General features: G+C 49.8%; 1 protein-coding gene across 1 annotated transcript in view; it reads left to right on the top strand.

Moving 5' to 3' along the window:
- Positions 1 to 19,678, top strand: part of LOC126541624 (chondroitin sulfate proteoglycan 4-like) — a 192,696-nt gene that overhangs the window by 141,602 nt on the left and 31,416 nt on the right. The window contains 3 exon segments of the mRNA XM_050188468.2: positions 11,169 to 11,447; positions 11,948 to 12,466; positions 13,329 to 13,777. Coding sequence (XP_050044425.1) covers positions 11,169 to 11,447; positions 11,948 to 12,466; positions 13,329 to 13,777 — 1,247 coding nt within the window.

Raw genomic sequence — 19,678 nt, forward strand, 5'->3', positions numbered from 1 at the left:
AATGCATCAATGTGCTAGAGTGCTAGATTTCCTTGTACTTAAGTATTATGTTTCTGACGTGTGAAATTGTAAGCAACGTGTCCTTTACATCAAACGCACGTATTATGTGTCGTTTCTCGCGCATATGATAAAGACGTTGTTTCATTTATTCATTTTCTTTAGCTACACAGAAGTGTTGTCGAGTAAAGTATACGATACCGGTGGACAGTTCATTACATCTCAGTCTGGCGGAAAATCGCGTCTAGAGCCTCTTTTGTGGCAAGCGCGTTAAAGAGAGAGAGGAGGGGGGGACTTTAATGTCAGAAATGTGGATTGGTCTGCCTTAGCGAAGTGCCTCTAGCCTGGCACTCCACGCTGACGAAGGGGCTGGAGGGAACAAGAGATATGGGATGTCAAGAGGAAGGAGGGTGGTAGGGTGAAGATGATGAAAGCTGCACAGTTTCTGTGGACAGCATACGTGCACGATTCGCGGTACGTGGATCTTCGTGGTCAGGGGTCGAGGCTACTGCAGCATAGGATTATACACTAGCCGAACGCGTACATATAGAACAGTAACTACTCGGTGGCAACCTAACAAAATGACATTATGCAGTTTCGTCTGGAGGACAATGAATTGAAAGCGATAGCAATGCTTAGCATTGCGCTGAAGCTTCTCAGGCGGTATTTTAAGAACACAGGGTGGCGACATGTTGAAGGGATACAGAACGCGAAGTGACTCCTGCTGACAAGCAGGAACATTTTAAAATAGACCATTCCGACCATTGGAAATGGTCAATTAGTGTCAGGGGTTCGGAACTAGTCAGAATTCCTCGAGTAACTGGCAGCTTAGACGCCTCACAACGCTGTGGAGATGAAGAGCATCGTCAGTGGCATTGGAGGCGTTACACCTCAGCGGTGTACGAGGTGAAACAGATGGAAAACCATCAGCGTTTGTAGCTTGAAGTGTACCGTACGTGTGAAGTGTACCACACCGGGAAGTTAGTGTACCCATCACGGTGCAGTGTGCACTCAGCTTCACAGCAGGAACGCCACTATTCACGCGCACAACGCTCAAGCGAGCAACGGAAGGCAGAACGCTGCCCTGGTTCCTGTGCAGAGCCGAGTGAGCAGAGCGTGACGGTGTGTCGTACAATCGGCTTCCTCGTTTTTGCAGCCACACGGACTGCGTGTCTCTCGCGGCTATGGAGACGACGGTGCAAGCGCGAGCAATGCTTGCACCGTCAATATTGGGACAGCACGCTGGCGGCGGCACCGACGGCACGACATTGATGGCCTTATAACGATGGCACGACAATGTGCCAATAAGAGGTGGTGTCCAAATCCATGCCTCGTAGGATGGCGCCCTCTGGATTTAAAATGTGGATCTTAAAGGTTACGTTTTTTTCTGGATGATGCGGCGGAGGCAATTTTGGGATCCAGAAACATGTCATAGACGTTAAGGTTTGGACACCACCAATTCCCCATCGCAATTAATATCGCCCAGCATGTTGCTGCCCTCTGTGCCTCGGCGCTACTGAAGTATAGTTCCCGAGAGATGCCAATGTTGAAACAAGTTCTGCTCCGCCGTACCGGCACGAAAATTACCGAACTTAATTGGTCGGCGCATCTATGTCAATCTTCTTTGAGTTGGAGAGCTGTGCATTTGCCATTGCAGTCTTACGTTGTCGCCGACAGTAGTGTTCTTACTGGTGTATGTTGCTGACCCTGAAAATAGTGTTCGGAATAGGCAAATAATGGCCAGAATTATAATAGTAAATCACTTATAGCCTACACTGAGCGTGTCTATACGGTCAGGCAACCCATTGCACAAGCAACTGCCTGCACAGTGAAGATTTAAGGCGTATAGAACGTCTCGCCTTCCTTTGGAACCGGCAAGTGAAACTTGGAGCTTCACTGCGGCTGGTAAATGAAACATTTAGCAAAAGATCTCCGATATCTTGACCGTGTTCGCGTTCTGAGAAGCATAGTGTCACTTGTCTCACGTTGGCAAAATGTTTGAACACCCATTTCGCCTGTTGATGCCTTCTTATGGTATGCAATATGAGCAGTGCGACGAGCTGTCCTTACGCTCGATTCTAAAATACCGATCCCTCCTTGGCTCTGCACTGACAGATCTTGTTAAATCAGCATGGACTCGCAGTCCGACGTTCTTTTCTATATACTTGAATGCGATAACATATATACTGTAATACTTACAAATGGAATAGGTTATTAAAGAAGGATTATGACTGACAACGAATACCATTCGTCACTCCTTTCTCTGTCCCGGCCAGCCCTTTCGACACATCAACCATGATCAGGAATGTGTACCAAGCCCAGATTTCAATTCTACTACAGTTCGTCAAAATGTTAGACCGCAAGCCGGTTGCTTCTCTATAGAATTTTGACCGCATATATGAACTTATGATTCATACACATGCCAGCGCGTGTCATCGATAACCGCCAAAATATTCTAGACCTTGTCTTAAGTAATACCGAGGGCGCGTCATCCATCGCGTATCTTCTCGAAATCAGTGACCATAAAGTCAATCATGTCGACTTCGTAATTAAATCCGTTTTGACCCCGGCTGTTAAAAACACTAATCGTTTGTATGAAAAGGGCAATTATGAAGCAATTAATCATGAACTAACGCAATTTTACCCCAGTTTTGCAAGTGCCCTTTCTTGTCATACCATGGGTGAAAATTGGCTCATTTTCGAAGGGAAACTAGACAATCTAGTTGGCAAATACATTCCCCAAATTAACATTCATTCCAATTCAGCACAACCCTGGTTAAATAAAGCACTAAAGCGATTAGAAAACAAGAAAAAACGTCTTTTCCGCTCAGCTAAGTCCCGTAACACCTCTAATGCATGGAATAAATACAAAGCCGCTAGAACTGCCCATCTGGAAGCCATACATCATGTCAAACGCTCATTCTCAATCAGGTGATGCCCTAACCGACGCTGAATGTGCTCACTTGTTCAACACCACCTTTGCATCAGTTTTTGCTCAAGAAACTGAACTGTCATTTTCTATTCCCCATGCGAACTTTCAATGTACCATGCCACCAATTACATTTTTTCCATCCGGTATTTCATCCCTCATAGACAATATCAAACTTTCATCGGCAGCTGGTGTGGACAACATTACGTCTAAACTTCTAAAACACACTAAACATATTTATGCAGCCTATCTCTGTCTTCTATTTTCACAGACAATTTCAACAGACGTGCTGCCTCCAGATTGGAAACACGGAAAGGTTGTTGTAGTTCATAAGTCGGGCAACAAACATTCCCCATTAAATTATCGCCCCATCTCATTAACCAGTGTACCCTGCAAAATGCTTGAACATATTGTCACGTGGTCGTGACGGCAAAGAACACAGTAGCAATACTGTGAAAGGGTAAACTAGCTTTTATTGGGCGAACCTGTGCCCACAAAACAGGCTACACTTAAAGCACAACGAGAGCGGCGAACACAGTCGGCGATCGTCGAAAATCTGATCAGCGGGTCAAGCGCGTCGGCTTTTATAGAGCAGTCGTCGAATGTTCCAGACTAATCGTTTGGACCCGCGTGCCTTCCACAAAGTTCTACACCATTCGCGTTACGCGATGAGATCAGATAACACAAGGTTCGGCGACAACAGACAGCTGGGTAGAAGCATCGATAACTTTCCAGAAACGTCGGATACATGCAGGCGCGTCCGACGCTGTGCGATTACAGTTGTTAAGCGGCGAAACGTGGTCGCCCGATAAAGATAAGTACACGTGTCAATACCCCCCCCCCCCTTAAAAAGCATCGACCCGATGCTGCAAACAAACGAAGTTAATAAACAAAAGCACTCGTAGCAAAGAAAAGAACAAAAATGACGAAGTTCGTCAGCGTCCGTAAAAGGGTTTGAGGCGCACCACGTGGACCACTTCAGATCGTGCGCGGCGCCGCTGTGAATGCGAAATGCCGTCTGGCACGACCTCATAGTCCAGAGCGCCAATACGTCGGATGACCTTGTAGGGTCCGAAATAGCGTCGGAGTAGTTTCTCACTTAGTCCTCGTCGGCGTATCGGGGTCCATACCCAAACATGGTCGCCGGTCTGGTACTCGACGAAGCGTCGTCGCAGGTTGTACTGTCGGCTCTCGGTACGCTGCTGGTTCTTGATCCGTAAGCGGGCGAGCTGTCGAGCTTCTTCGGCGCGCTGGAGATAGGAAGCGACGTCAAGATTTTCCTCGTCAGTGACGTGCGGCAGCATAGCGTCGAGCGTCGTCGTCGGGTTCCTGCCGTAAACCAGCTTAAATGGCGTGATCTGTGTTGTTTCTTGTACCGCCGTGTTATAAGCGAATGTTACGTACGGCAGGACCGCATCCCACGTCTTGTGCTCGACGTCGACGTACATTGCTAGCATGTCGGCGAGGGTCTTGTTCAGGCGCTCCGTGAGACCATTCGTCTGCGGATGGTAGGCAGTTGTCCTCCTGTGACTTGTCTGGCTGTATTGCAGAATGGCTTGCGTGAGCTCTGCTGTAAAAGCCGTTCCTCTGTCGGTGATGAGGACTTCTGGAGCACCATGTCGCAGCAGGATGTTCTCGACGAAAAATTTCGCCACTTCGGCTGCGCTGCCTTTCGGTAGAGCTTTAGTTTCAGCGAAGCGGGTGAGATAGTCCGTCGCCACGACGATCCACTTATTTCCGGAAGTCGATGTCGGAAACGGTCCCAACAAGTCCATCCCGATCTGCTGAAAAGGTCGGTGAGGAGGCTTGATCGGCTGTAGTAATCCCGCTGGCCTTGTCGGTGGTGTCTTGCGTCGCTGACAGTCTCGGCATGTCTTGACGTAACGGGCGACATCGGCGGTTAGGTGCGGCCAGTAATACTTTTCTTGTATCCTCGATAGCGTTCTGGAGAAACCGAGGTGCCCAGCGGTCGGATCGTCATGTAGGGCGTGCAGTACTTCTGGACGCAGCGCCGACGGAACAACAAGAAGGTAGTTGGCGCGGACTGGTGAGAAGTTCTTCTTCACGAGTAGGTTGTTTTGAAGCGTGAACGAAGATAATCCACGCTTAAATGCCCTAGGGACAACGTCGGTGTGCCCTTCCAAATACGCGACTAGGGCTTTTAGCTCCGGGTCCCCTCGTTGTTGTTCGGCGAAGTCTTCCGCGCTTATTATGCCAAGGAAGGCGTCGTCATCCTCGTCATCTTGCGGCGGCGGGTCAATGGGGGCGCGTGATAGGCAATCGGCATCTGAGTGTTTTCGTCCGGACTTGTATGTTACAGTGATGTCATATTCTTGTAGTCTGAGGCTCCACCGTGCCAGCCGTCCTGAAGGGTCCTTTAAGTTAGCTAGCCAACACAACGCGTGATGGTCGCTGACCACTTTGAATGGCCTGCCATATAGGTAAGGGCGAAATTTCGCTGTAGCCCAAACGATGGCGAGGCATTCCTTTTCGGTTGTAGAATAATTGCCTTCCGCTTTTGACAACGACCGGCTAGCGTAAGCTATCACGGGTTCATGTCCATCTTTTCTCTGGACTAGGACGGCACCGAGGCCAAGGCTACGGGCGTCAGTGTGAATTTCGGTATCGGCGTGCTCGTCGAAGTGCGCAAGTACGGGCGGCGACTGCATGCGTCGTTTGAGTTCTTGAAATGCGTCGGCCTGCGGCGTTTCCCACTTGAACTCGACATCACATTTGGTTAGATGTGTTAGCGGCTCCGCGATGCGTGAAAAGTCCTTGACAAAGCGCCTGTAGTAGGCACACATGCCAAGGAATCTACGCACTGCCTTCTTGTCGATGGGCTGCGGGAACTTTGCGATGGCAGCTGTCTTCTGCGGGTCGGGGCGGACTCCACATTTGCTGATGACGTGGCCTAAAAATAGAAGCTCCTGGTAAGCGAAGTGGCACTTTTCCGGCTTCAGAGTAAGTCCTGATGACATGATGGCCTCTAGCACTGTTGCAAGCCGCCTAAGGTGATCGTCGAAATTGCCGGTGAAGACAACGACGTCATCCAAGTAAACGAGACAGGTCTGCCACTTCAATCCTGCTAAAACCGTGTCCATCACCCGTTGGAACGTTGCGGGCGCCGAGCACAGTCCAAATGGCATAACCTTGAACTCGTAGAGGCCGTCCGGGGTGATGAAGGCGGTCTTTTCGCGATCTCTTTCGTCGACTTCTATTTGCCAATAGCCAGACTTGAGGTCCATCGACGAGAAGTATTTAGCGTTGCAGAGCCGATCCAATGCGTCGTCTATCCGTGGGAGGGGGTATACGTCCTTCTTCGTGATCTTGTTCAGACGACGATAATCGACGCAGAAACGTAGGGTTCCGTCCTTTTTCTTCACCAGGACAAAAGGGGACGCCCACGGGCTTTTCGACGGCTGGATGATGTCGTCGCGCAGCATTTCGTCGACTTGTTCTCTTATAGCTTCACGTTCTCGCGGCGAGACTCGGTAAGGGCTCTGGCGGAGTGGTCGAGTGCACTCCTCGGTGATTATGCGATGCTTGGCGACTGGTGTTTGTCGAATCCTCGATGATGTCGAAAAGCAGGCTTTGTATCGTCGGAGCAGACTTCTGAGCTGTTGCTGCTTGCCCATGGGGAGACTTGGATTAATGTCGTAGTTTGGTTCGGGAACCATGGTCGTCGGGGCAGATGCGGCGGAATCCGAGAGGACAAACGCATTACTGGTTTCCAGAATTTCCTCAATGTACCCGATCGTCGTGTCCTTGTTGATGTGCTTGAACTCCTGGCTGAAGTTTGTCAGCAACACTTCAGTTTTCCCCCCATGCAGTCGAGCGATCCCTCTTGCGACGCAAATTTCACGGTCTAGCAGTAGACGTTGGTCGCCTTCGATGACGCCTTCTACGTCAGCGGGTGTTTCTGTGCCGACCGAAATAACAATGCTGGAGCGAGGCGGGATGCTCACTTGATCTTCGAGCACACTCAAGGCGTGGCGACTACGAGGGCTCTCCGGCGGTATCGCTTTATCTTCCGACAGCGTTATAGACTTCGACTGCAGGTTGATGATTGCGCCGTGTTGGTTCAGGAAGTCCATACCGAGAATGACGTCTCGTGAACACTGTTGGAGGATAACGAAGGTGGCAGGGTAAGTCCGGTCATGAATGGTTATTCTTGCCGTGCATATTCCAGTCGGCGTGATGAGGTGTCCTCCAGCGGTCCGAATTTGAGGGCCTTCCCATGCAGTCTTAACCTTCTTCAACTGGGCGGCGATGTGTCCACTCATGACGGAGTAATCAGCGCCTGTGTCCACTAAGGCGGTAACAGCGTGGCCGTCGAGAAGCACGTCGAGGTCGGTGGTTCTTTGTCTGGCGTTGCAGTTAGGCCTTGGCGTCGGATCACGGCTGCGTCATGTTGAACTGAAGCTGGAACGTCGCGTTGTCAAGTCGTCTTTCGTCGGTATAGTCTTGGCTTCCTGACTTCGTCGGGACGGCGGCGGGTCCTTATTATGTCGTCGAGGTGGTCCCTTCGTCATTTTCGTCGGCGGCGGAGGATCTTCGTCAGTTCGACGAACAGCAACCGCACCTCCATCGGTTGCTGCTTTTAGTTTTCCGGATATGGGCTCGCAGACCGGCCCCGGGCTGGGCCAGTGTATGGTCGGCGCTGCGGCGACAGGTAACGGCCTGGTGACGGCGAACGGGACGGTCGTCGAGGGCTCCACTGAGTGGCGGCGAGGTAGTCGGCGATATCGCGAGGTCGTTCGCCAATCTGTGGTCGCGGCGCGTTCACGGCGAACCCTCGGAGTCCCATCTCCCGGTATGGGCATCGGCGGTAGATGTGCCCGGCTTCTCCGCAGTGATAGCAAAGCGGGCGATGGTCAGGGGCGCGCCAAACGTCAGTCTTCCTTGGAATGCCGCGTGGGGTGACGGGTTGGCGTGCTGGCGGCGGGGTTGGTGGTGGACGACGGAACTGTGCCGTCACTGGGCCCTGCCGTGGGCGCGGAGGGGGAACGTGACGGCGGGCTACAGCGGCGTATGTCATCGCTTGCGGGTGAGGCTGCGGCGATTCAGGGGCTACTCCGAGTTGTTGTTGGAGCTCCTCACGTACGGCGTCGGCAATCGAAGCCACTTGAGGCTGCGATGACGGGAACAGCTTTTGTAGTTCCTCCCGCACGACCGCTCGGATAGTCTCGCGCAGGTCGTCGCTGGCCAGTGACTGAATTCCTATGTAGTTGGTAGAGTTCGTGCGGCGGTTGAATTGCCGGTTCCGCATTTCGAGTGTCTTCTCGATGCTGGTGGCCTCGCGAAGAAACTCTTCTACGGTCTTCGGTGGACTTCGTATCATTGCGCCGAAAAGTTCTTCCTTCACGCCACGCATGAGAAGGCGGACTTTCTTCTCTTCGGGCATATCCGGGTCGGCGTGGCGGAACAGGCGGTTCATTTCTTCCGTGAATATGGCGACGTTCTCGTTAGGTAGCTGCACTCGGGCGTCCAGCATGGCTTCGGCCCTTTCCTTGCGCACGACGCTCGTAAAGGTGCGCAGGAAGCTGCTACGGAACAGGTCCCACGTTGTCAAGGTCGATTCCCTGTTCACAAACCAAGTTCTGGCGGCGTCTTCTAAGGCGAAGTAGACATGCCGCAGCTTGTCGTCGGAGTCCCAGTTGTTGAACGTCGCGATGCGTTCGTAGGTCTCCAGCCATGATTCCGGGTCTTCAGTCGCTGCTCCATGGAAGGTCGGTGGGTCCCGAGGTTGTTGCAGGACAACGGGGGACGCTGGGGCAGCCATTGGGGTTGTCTTGGCCACGATCTTCTTGGTCTTCTCAGGTAGAAGTCCGTGTTCCGGGGGCAGCTGTTGTAGACGACGGCTTACTCGATGGTCCGTGACTACGTTGGTGCTCTCTTTACGGTCCGGGCTTGGATCACGGCTTGTCGGGGGCGTCCGGTACATGGACCAAAAGCACCTCCACCAGATGTCACGTGGTCGTGACGGCAAAGAACACAGTAGCAATACTGTGAAAGGGTAAACTAGCTTTTATTGGGCGAACCTGTGCCCACAAAACAGGCTACACTTAAAGCACAACGAGAGCGGCGAACACAGTCGGCGATCGTCGGAAATCTGATCAGCGGGTCAAGCGCGTCGGCTTTTATAGAGCAGTCGTCGAATGTTCCAGACTAATCGTTTGGACCCGCGTGCCTTCCACAAAGTTCTACACCATTCGCGTTACGCGATGAGATCAGATAACACAAGGTTCGGCGACAACAGACAGCTGAATAGAAGCATCGATAACTTTCCAGAAACGTCGGATACATGCAGGCGCGTCCGACGCTGTGCGATTACAGTTGTTAAGCGGCGAAACGTGGTCGCCCGATAAAGATAAGTACACGTGTCAATATCATCTACACACATATCATGGTCTTTCTTGATGGAAACCATGTTTTTCATCCTGCACAGCATGGCTTCAGGAAAGGTTTTTCCTGCGAAACGCAGCTAGCTATGTTCCTTCACGACCTGCATGTAAACCTTGACTCTAACTTCCAGACTGACGCCATCTTCCTAGATTTCGCCAAAGCTTTTGACAAAGTTCCTCATGAGCGTCTACCACTACAACTTGCCGCGTTACATGTTAGTGCCGATATCTTAGCATGGATTAAAGAATTCTTAAGCAACCGTTCACAATCAGTCTTTGTCAACAATCAAGCATCTAACTCTACCCCTGTAACCTCAGGCTTATCCCAAGGGTCCGTCCTTGGTCCACTACTATTTCTAATTTACATTAATGACCTACCAATGCATGTATCTTCTAACATCCGTATGTTTGCAGACGATTGTGTAATTTATCGTAAAATTAACAGCGTTTCTGATAACACGTCCCTTCAAAACGGCCTGCGAAGTGTACAGGAATAGTGTAACCTTTGGCTAATGGAACTAAACCCTAACAAATGTAAGACTGTCTCCTTCCACCACCGCAGAAATCCACTTGTTTTCTCGTACCAAATTGTTGACGTCAACCTTGAATTAGTTCCTTCCTACAAATATCTCGGAGTAACCCTCTGTGGTGATTTAACCTGGGAAACCCACATTATAAACATAATTTCAGCTGCTAACAAAGCACTCGGGTTTTTAACATGCCATTTGCACCACGCCCAAAAAATGTGAAATTACTAGCCTATCAGTCTCTCGTCAGGGCGAAATTAGAATATGCACGCCCCATTTGGCACCCTCATCAAGTATGTCTCATCAATCAACTGGAATCTCTTCAAAATCGAGCTGCAAGATTTCTTCATCCTAAGTACTCCTATAACGTCAGTATATCGGCACTGAAAACAGAATCCGGCTTATCATTGCTTGCATCTCGCCACCGTATTGCTAGCCTTTGTCTTTTTCACAAGTTCTTTTACAGCTCATTTGGCAAGGCACCATACATTCTGCCCCCGGCACGCATCTCCAGTCGCACCGGTCACCCGCAACAAGTCGCGCGCCCGCGAACGCGCACTGTCACTTTTTCGTCTTCATTCCTTTTTCCTGCAGCAACAGGCTGGAACGGCCTTTCTAACGAAATCACAGTCATAACCTGTCCTATCACATTTTTAAACACCGTAACAAATTACATTACCCTGTAATAAAAATATGGCCTTCAATTTTTCATGTATATACCCACCCCTTACGTAATACCCCTTCAATGGGGCCTTTAAGGAAATAAAATGAGAAATGAAAATGAAAAACAAATAATGGACTGCCGACTGCATATATAGATTGTTTAAAAATACACAATGCGCTGTGACTTAAACAAAGTAGAAAAGTACATTTCTCTCAGAATATGCCCTGTCTTGCACACGTAAGGTGGTTCTGTGCCGGCTTGGACGCGGGAACATCGAACATCGTTTAGCAAAGAGCAGTTTGTGCAAATAATGAAGCATGTGTCGCTGGCGCAGAAAACAACGAGCGCGTTGCTATAGTAGTTGAAGTCAACATACCTCTGCGACCGCCTGTAGATTTAGTGTGCACTTTCAAGCGTGCCAGCCACTAATGCTCTTTCTCTCTATCCCTCTCTCCCTCTTGTCTTCTTTCTCTTTTATCTCTCCTTTATTCCCTTCCACCATTGCAAGGTAGCATACCTGATGCACATTAGTTAACGACATCCTTGCCTTTCATTGATTCGCTCTCTTTTTCTACCATAGAACCACTGGCTGAAACAGTCAGCTGTTCCTTGTCACGTTCCTCATCGCTATGCATTGGACGTTTCAGGAGGACATTGACCGGCGCCTAGTGAGCTTCGTGCACCGGGGCCGCGAGGCGGAGTCGCACGTGGCGCTCGGGGTGTCGGACAAGGGTGGTGGCGGCGGGTCACCCGGCTCGGACAGCGCGCAGACTGTGGTGTTGCGCGTAGTCACCTTCGAGCTGAGTCTGGCCCTGGTCAACAACACGGGTCTCATGGTGGCCCGCGGAGGGTGGGCGACCATCAGCTCCGCCAACCTGTCCGCCGTCACCAACGCCCCCGACCAGAACCTCGAGATACGCTACGAGGTACGCCCTCTTGTGTACCATGTACAAACAGCACGCGAGCACTTGCTGCTCTGTCCCCTTTCCTGAAGACCCTCTTTCGGTTTGTGCAGCTGATTGTAAGGAAAGGGAAAAATAATTAGGACATCGTGGTTCGTGCGACACGATTGTATCGTTCAACAGCGAGAAACAATGGAACTCGCAGACATGATGAGCTTGAGGTGATGTTCTGCCTCGCCAATTTTGACAAGTAGGCTAGAAAATGGTCACATATGAGGAGTGAGCCGCTGCTGCTGGTAGAGCCATAATAATTTCTTTTCTCCCGCTTCAAACTTACTCGAAATTAGGCGGACGTTGCAAAAACGAAGAAAAGAACAAGAATTAAATGTCATTTATAAATGAAATAGAGTTAAAAGAGTCAAACCAACTGCGATCTAAGGAAGCCAAGCGGTCTCAGCTTGATGAACCAACTTCATGCGTGGTTTCCGAGTCTGTTCCCTGCATTCTCACTCCCTCTTTTGTAGGTGACAAGGCCGCCTCGTCGCGGTACCCTGGAGCGACTCAAGAGTACCGGCCGATGGTCTCCCGTGGGACACTTCAGCCAGCGACACATCGTGCGCAGCAAGGTCCGATATGTGGATAAGCTCAGAGATGACCCTCAACCGACGCCGCCGCTTCAGCCGGAGCCGGGCAAAGGCGACACGGCGGTGAACGCGCCCGACGACGACTCCGCGGCCTCTGACAGCTTCCAGTTCTTCATCACGTGTGCCAGCGCTCGGGCGGGACCCTACGAGTTTCGGCTGTCGTTTGAGAGCGTACAGGCGGTGCACAACGAGCAGCTGACCCTGGAGGGCGTGCTCGAGGGCGTCGTAAGTGCCGCGCACCTCACGTACGCCTCGTGGCCCAAGCCGTCGGCCGCCGACGCCGTGGTCTACACGCTCGAGCAGCCGCCACAGGCTGGTAATCTGCTGCTCGCGGCTCTGCCGCACGGTGCCGCGGCTCCAGCGCTGCTTGCGGCAGGCAGTCGCTTCACACAGCTGCAGGTGAGGAGGCGCGTCAAGCATGAGTAGCAGAATCCAACGGCTAATAGGCATGATGTTCTAGCTCAGCAACCAGCATCACTGAGCCTTGCTCAGCAAACATAACGTCATCAGCCTTTCTGGCTATTGCTGTTAAATGTATAGCATCATCAGGCTAAAAAAAATCAACCGCTGGACTGCAGTCTCTCTCATACTGACGAACAATATCATGATATACGGGAGACAAGAAAGAAACGCGAAGTGAGCGTATACTATAGCAACTGTGGTTTGTTGTGCAGAAACACGAACGTATAGCAAAGCACAAACATGTGTAAAAAGCCTAAATATTAGCGGCTAAATAATCGATCTACAACTTACGCATCACAGACGGCCTTGTTATATATTCATGTTTCTGACAATAAACCACATTCGCTAGTCTGCGCCCGTGTCTCGTGTTTATCGCGACATTCTTCTTCAGTACGCAATACCAACTCGTCCAGCATTCACTACTTCTAAGCACAACCCAGATATATTCACTTAACTAAGTCTTTCATAAACCGAAATGTATATTATACGCTACCCTCGAGGATGTTGCCCTTGCCTTGAAATTCATTATTTCTCCCCGGCACACCGTCGGTTTTCTTTAGTGTACGTGCTACACGGCTTTCCTGACATGATAAGGTCACCGGTGAAATTCACGGCGGTGTAAACTGCCGCTTTGTCAGCATTGGTCTATGGCTATTCACTACAGCGTCGCTTATAACTCGCTGTTCAGTGTCTGACACTAGGCACCACACCACTAGGCAGCACACAGTCTCGTTGTTTACTATAACACTAATTCGCGCACATAATCAATTGACGCGCAGTACGAATTCTGTGCACGCAGATCGACCAGGGACTGCTTCGGTACCAGCTCAAGCGGCGCGCACTGACCCGAGTGTCGGACGTGTTCCGCTTTCGGGTGTCCACGGACGGCGGGGCGCAGGCGCGCGACCAGGAGTTCCGCGTGTGCCACATGCCCAAGGACGCCGTGCTCGTCAGCGAGGAGCTGACCGTCGCCGAAGGGGGTCAGATGGCGCTCGGAGGGTTGCGGCCGCTGCTGCAGGGCCGCCGGGCGCGCTTCAACGTCACGCGCGCGCCCAGCCACGGCGAGCTACGCCTTCTGGACGCCACCAGCCGAGAGCGCGTTGAGCAGCGCGCCGTGCTCAACTTCACCTCGGAGCAGATGGAGGCCGGCCGTCTGGTGTACCGGCACGATGACTCCGAGAACAGCCGCGACGAGTTCGACTTCGTGGCCTATGAGCAGGGCGAACGACTGCTGTACGGCACATTCAGGTATAACGAGCGCACTTTGCTTTTCTCTACGTCCGAAGCATCTGTGGGGCAAAAGTAAATTTGCCCAATCCTCGTGTTTTGTACGAAAGCTGAAGCGTTTGTCGTGCAAGGAATGTTGCTTTCTTGGGGCGCTATAACGTAAAACTATTCCAAACTTTTCTATTCCATTTCTGCTATCAGCCCTCCGCAATTGGTCAAAACCTTTTTTGGACCACCCCCATTCCACCTGTCTGTCACGCGACGTCACGAAAACCGCAATACCTCCCCATCTGATATGACGTGTACCGTGACACTGATTATGCATGATTGGGCCAAACAAAAAAAAATAGTTATTTCTGATTCAACGCTTTTTCGCCATTACCCTCGGCTATTTGTCAAAAGTTTCCGGCCGGCACCCACTTCACCTGCCTGTCACGCAACGTCACAAAACCGCGAAAACTCTTCGCGTCAAAGTGACGTATACGCGTTGAAGATGCATTAATATGCCGAGCAAAACCGAATTTTTTCTGAGTAGTTGCAGGGCTGCCCCGTTCCGAAAAGAATAAAAAATGGCTGCCGCCGGTCGATCAGGCACTGGCTACTCGCACCTGCCGGAGAGCATAAGTTTATTTGCGTACCGTAAAACTTTACGTGGCCGTGTAACGTTATCGAGCCCTTTCCGCACGTTTATGACCTCGCTCTGCCAACTATCATTTGCTGAGGTTCCATTTTAGCTGCATTCTTAACCTTCCGTTGCATACCGCCGCGATTTTCGACCAGCCACCTCAATCTAAGTAAGGGAAAGCGGACCAATCGCAGACGCCGGCACCACCCTCTTCATGCTGGTATCGATTATCAGTGCACTGGTTCGGCCACATCGAATCCCTCTCCACTTGAGCGTGCTCCTCGCCTCTTGTCAGCTAATTAGATCAGACAAGCCACTCAGTGTCGGCGATGTTATTCGTTGTTAAAGCAAACAAAAGTGACCTCCTATAAACGAGGAGAGCGTGTGATTGTTCTGTTCAGACAACCCTGCGGGTCACAGCCCGTTGCTTGCGTCAGCGGTTACGCAAATTTGACGCCAGGAGATCGGAATAAAAACATATTGGAATAGTTTTACGTTATAGGGCCCTTGACTTTGTATCACGCCGCTTTTTCACGCGAGTTAAGTAGTTTTGGGACATTAAGACGCATAGGAGCGATCACATCCCCACTTACCTCAATATCGACGGGATGTCTAACACTCATCCGCCTCACACACTATGAAGAATAGGTTGGACGCTGCTTAAAAACCTACTGAAGGACGCTTGTCAGAAAGGTATCTCCTTTGTACTGCAAGAAACTATGAAAGAAGAGGCGCAGACTGTTATGCTCGTGTTCATGTGCTCACCGAAGAACTCGCAATTCGACCTGGAGCTAGAGCGACTTCACGTGATTCTTCGTCGTCGCTCAGGACGAAGATACGGACGCACGAAGTCCGTTCACGATGTAAGGACAGGCCATCTACACTCTAAAGAAGATACAACGTCGCAAGGATAAAAAAGAATCCGAACCATGGAGAAAATATTGTGTGTCTCTTAACCCCCGTAAACCATTGTCTCATATATGGAGAACTGTGAGAGGCCCATGTTCTGTTCCGGAATAACGCTTCCCATTCAAGGCCCTAGCGCTCTTCCAACGCCAACAAGGCCTCGACGCAGCGTAACATTTTTGTGCTATGATTGCAGGCCAGTCAACGGGCGTTAGTTCCCTTGCGTTAACTACATTCCAGGCACACGGGGTTCAAGCATGAATCTGCCGTTCACCACTCAAGAGCTCGACGCGGCAGTTACCCTATGTAATCAGTCGTCATCACCTGGCCCAGATGGTATATCTTACCGTATATTGTACCACTTCGGTGAACAGGCGCGACGTGAACTGCTGCACATTTTCAATAAGTCCTGGCAGGCTGGAGACGTTCCTCAAGAATGGAAGGCCAGTCGCCTGGTACCGCTCCTCAAACCGGGCAAGTATCCTCTAGACGTTACTTCTCACCGCCCAATCCCGCTGGCTAGTTGCATTAAGAAGGGGATGGATCGAATGATGTTCGCCAGACTTGAATCGTACCTTGAACGCTATGAAGTTTACCCAGACGCCATGGCTAGATTTCGACGTCCTCAATGCTCCATTGACAACGTAATCGATTTGGTTACGTACGTTCAACATCAAAAGGCGTGTAAGCGATTATCTGTTGTCATGTTCCTCGACATCAAAGGAGTATATGACAATGTTCTGCATGAGGCTATATTAGAGGCTCTGGAAATGGTTGGCCTCGGCGGTCGATTCTATCGTTGGACACGCAGTTATTTACATATGCGTAATCTCTTTGTGAATACCAAAGACTTCTCAACGTTATACACACCGTGGAGTGCGACACGGTGGTGTATTGAGCTTAACACTTTTCAACGTTGTGCGTATTGGTCTCACAGAATGCCTACCAAATACAGTGAAATTGTCAATCTATGCCGATGAAATCTGCGTCTGGGCATCTGGTGTAACACGTCCTGAAGTGCGTGCAAGGCTGCGAAAATCTGCAACGTTGATATCGACGTACCTTAGAAAACAAGGCCTCAGGATTTCTCCTGATAAATATACATGGTGGCCTTTAGCCGGAAGCCAATGACTTGCAGCGCTATATGCATCAATGGACAAATTATCTCTTATGTAGGAACGCAGAACATTCTAGGGGTAATCGTCGACTGTCGGAGTCTCCATGTGGCCTACCTAAAGCTAATGCTTAACAGCCATCTCTCATCTTTTCAAGTTTATTGGAAGAAAAGCCTGAAGTACTTCGGTACACGTGATGATGCAACTGTACCGGACGCTGTTTCTCGGGTATCTGAGGTACAGCTTGGTAGTGCTGACCAATACTTGCAGAACTAACATCGTACACTCGAAAGCGCTCAGGCCGAGGCGCTTAGGGTTTGCCTAGGGCTGCCACGATGTACATTAACATCTGAAATCATTGCGATTGCCCATGACTACCCAACCAAGATTCATATTGTTATGGAAGCACTCAGAGCACACGTCAGGCACCTTGCACGCGCCCCTCTCCACTATCTGTCCTCACTGCCAGAAGACCGACCACGTGCCTATTTTTGTCAGACGATACTGCCTTATCATGTATGCCTGCCATCAGATTACACAGCTGCAGCGAGAGTGTTGCTTCCCCCTTGGTGCTTGGCTCAACCACAATTTCGACTGACAGTACCAGGGATTCGAACGAAGGAACAACTCTCATCACCAGCTCTCACGCAATTTTCGTTGCTCTTGGTGTACGAACAATACAACGATCATACCCTCATATACACTGATGGTTCAACCACCATGGACGGTCCTGCAGGATCAGTAATTTTTCTTGCGAAATTCAGCACCTTGAAGTTTAAGACATCGAATCAGACTACATCGATAGCTGCAGAGCTTACGTCTCTTCGTAGTGCATTACGCATAATTTGAAAGGAACCACCTCAAAAGTGGAACATTTTCAGCGACTATAAGGCAGCTCTACATTGTTTGCTTTCAGGCTTACGGCATGGACCCTACGAGCAACTAGTGCTATAAATCCGAGAGCTCCTTCATCGCCTCTTCGAGCAAGGACACGGTGTCACATTTGAGTCGCTCCTTAGCCAATGTGGCATAATAAGTAATGAACAGGACGATGAATCTGCTCGATCTGCTCATGAAGACGGCGTGCAGGAGACAATCCCGCTGTCAAGAATAGATGCAGCATCGCAACTTCGAGTGCTTGCATATGATGCCGTACTATCGTTGTGGAACACACATAGCTTCCAGCACACACCCTAGTTTCCAGCGTACACGTCTGCGTCTACTGGACCCCTGTCTGCAACTTCATCCTGCACCTGGACTATCCCGACCCGAGACAATAGTAATTTACCGATTCTGGCTCAATTGGCGTCGCAATTATGAGGTTGACTGCTTTCCGCATCGGATGGGAGTATAGTGCTGCGTGTGACCACGGCGGCGACAAGGAATCTACCGAGCGCGTTCTTTGTCATTGTCCCCGATACAGCGCACACATGCAATCACTCGCCACCACGCTGGCGCGTCTTGACGACCGGCCGTTTTCAGAGTAGAAAGTCCTGGAACGCCGACCTATACAGTCGTCACACCACAAGACAGTGAAAGCACACTTGAAAATTTTCCGTTCGAGTGGCCTATTGGAGAGACTGTACTTCTCATGGACGTTCACCACCTTCCCTACATTTTTTTTTTCGTTTCTTTGCTTTAACTAATTCCTCTAACTGTTCCTTGGCTTCTGAGTCTAAAATGTGGAGCGAGGTTTCATCCTCGGTCACTAACCTATCCAAAAAAATCCTTTGTATCCTTAAAATGGGCCAAAACATCTCTGGATGCCTCAACTCGTGCCTCTTTGTTCACTATTCAAACATTTTGGCCCCCACTTCGCTGAAAGCTTGCACATGTGTAGTGCATTGGTAGTAATGAAAACAACACGCGCCCGGGAGATGTCGAGTAAGTGGGCTATCTTTTTGACGGATATTCCCCTATCGTCAAGGATCAGCTTATGGCCAGCATCGCTTGTTGCCGGATCTGTTGAGGTTGTGGGGCGCCCATTGCGGGTTTGATCTTCAATGGTAAAATGCCTGATCTTGAAATGAGAAACTAAAGTCTTTACTGTGCTTTAAGAAGGACACTTATCCCGTAATGTTTCCGACCTCTCAGTGTGAATGTCCTGTGCAGACTTTCCCAGAAGAAACAGGAAGTTCATGATGCCCCGTAAGTCCAAAGACGTGAAATTAGCTTCTACCTCTGCCATCTAAGGTTCTATATGAAATCAAAATAGTTATGAAAATCAGACAGATCTCATATTTTCACCATTGCTTAACAAGATATCAAACTTTTATGTGCTGCCAAGTTTATGTTTTAATTCTACATGCAAGTTGGCAAAGCCAGGAACTTTTCAGCACCCCCTCGTATATCTTCTGACGGAGAATGTCAACGTCCTAATAGTTCTTAATGTGTAGTTCACCATTAGTTATTTTCTTTCACAGCAAACGAAAGTTTATTATGAATGTTATCTATGACTGCTGAAGCTTCTTTGCGAAGCTGTAATGAAAAAAGGAACATGCTTTGAGAGGACAGCCTTGACGCAGCCTCATGAAAACAGCCCTGCACAGACATCGTTCCTAGTAACAATTTCAGGCCAAAAAAAAATATTGTCACTTCCACATTTTCTGGAATTATCTCCATGAGACTTCATTTAGTCCCCTTAAATGAAATCTCTCTGAGTTGAGTATTTGAATCCATTCGTGCCACTTAAGCGAACTCGCCTGTACATATGCTAGTTATTCCGAATATAGCCCTCCAGAAAGCCTTACTTCCGTAGCAGTCGCGTTGGACGCTCTCGAGAGAGGCTCTGGAAGTAACTACACCAAAGCCATCAAAATTACTAGTTTCTATGCAACACCAAACAAATTATAACTGTGAAGTAGTGAACCTTCCGGACACGAGTAGTAGTCTCCATGGTGGTACTTTTCTTCGGCTAGATTATGAAGTTGTGTGACAAAGAAAAAACATTTCTAAAGCATTGTGGTCAAACACGTATTCGCAAGCTTTCGCCACTGCTGTTCTTGTCTGCGTCTCTGGCGTCCCAGAACTACTTACAAGACATACTAAAACTCTCTAATACGGACTGCTAGCTGAATATTGCGGGCTCTGCAGCATCTGCACCAGGTATGGCAAGTGGGCATAGAACGCAAAGAGCAAACTTGATTGGTGGCAAGTTAAGATCCCTTTTATTATTTAGTTTTGTAGCATATAATTACTTGAAAGGAAGCTTTAGCTCGGGGCCAACACCGATGCCTCGTGTTCAACTACATTTAAAACACGGAAATGCTTACATAA

The sequence above is a fragment of the Dermacentor andersoni genome, chromosome 2 (genome assembly GCF_023375885.2).
Source record: "Dermacentor andersoni chromosome 2, qqDerAnde1_hic_scaffold, whole genome shotgun sequence".
In the NCBI taxonomy this organism is placed as follows: Eukaryota; Metazoa; Arthropoda; class Arachnida; order Ixodida; family Ixodidae; genus Dermacentor; species Dermacentor andersoni.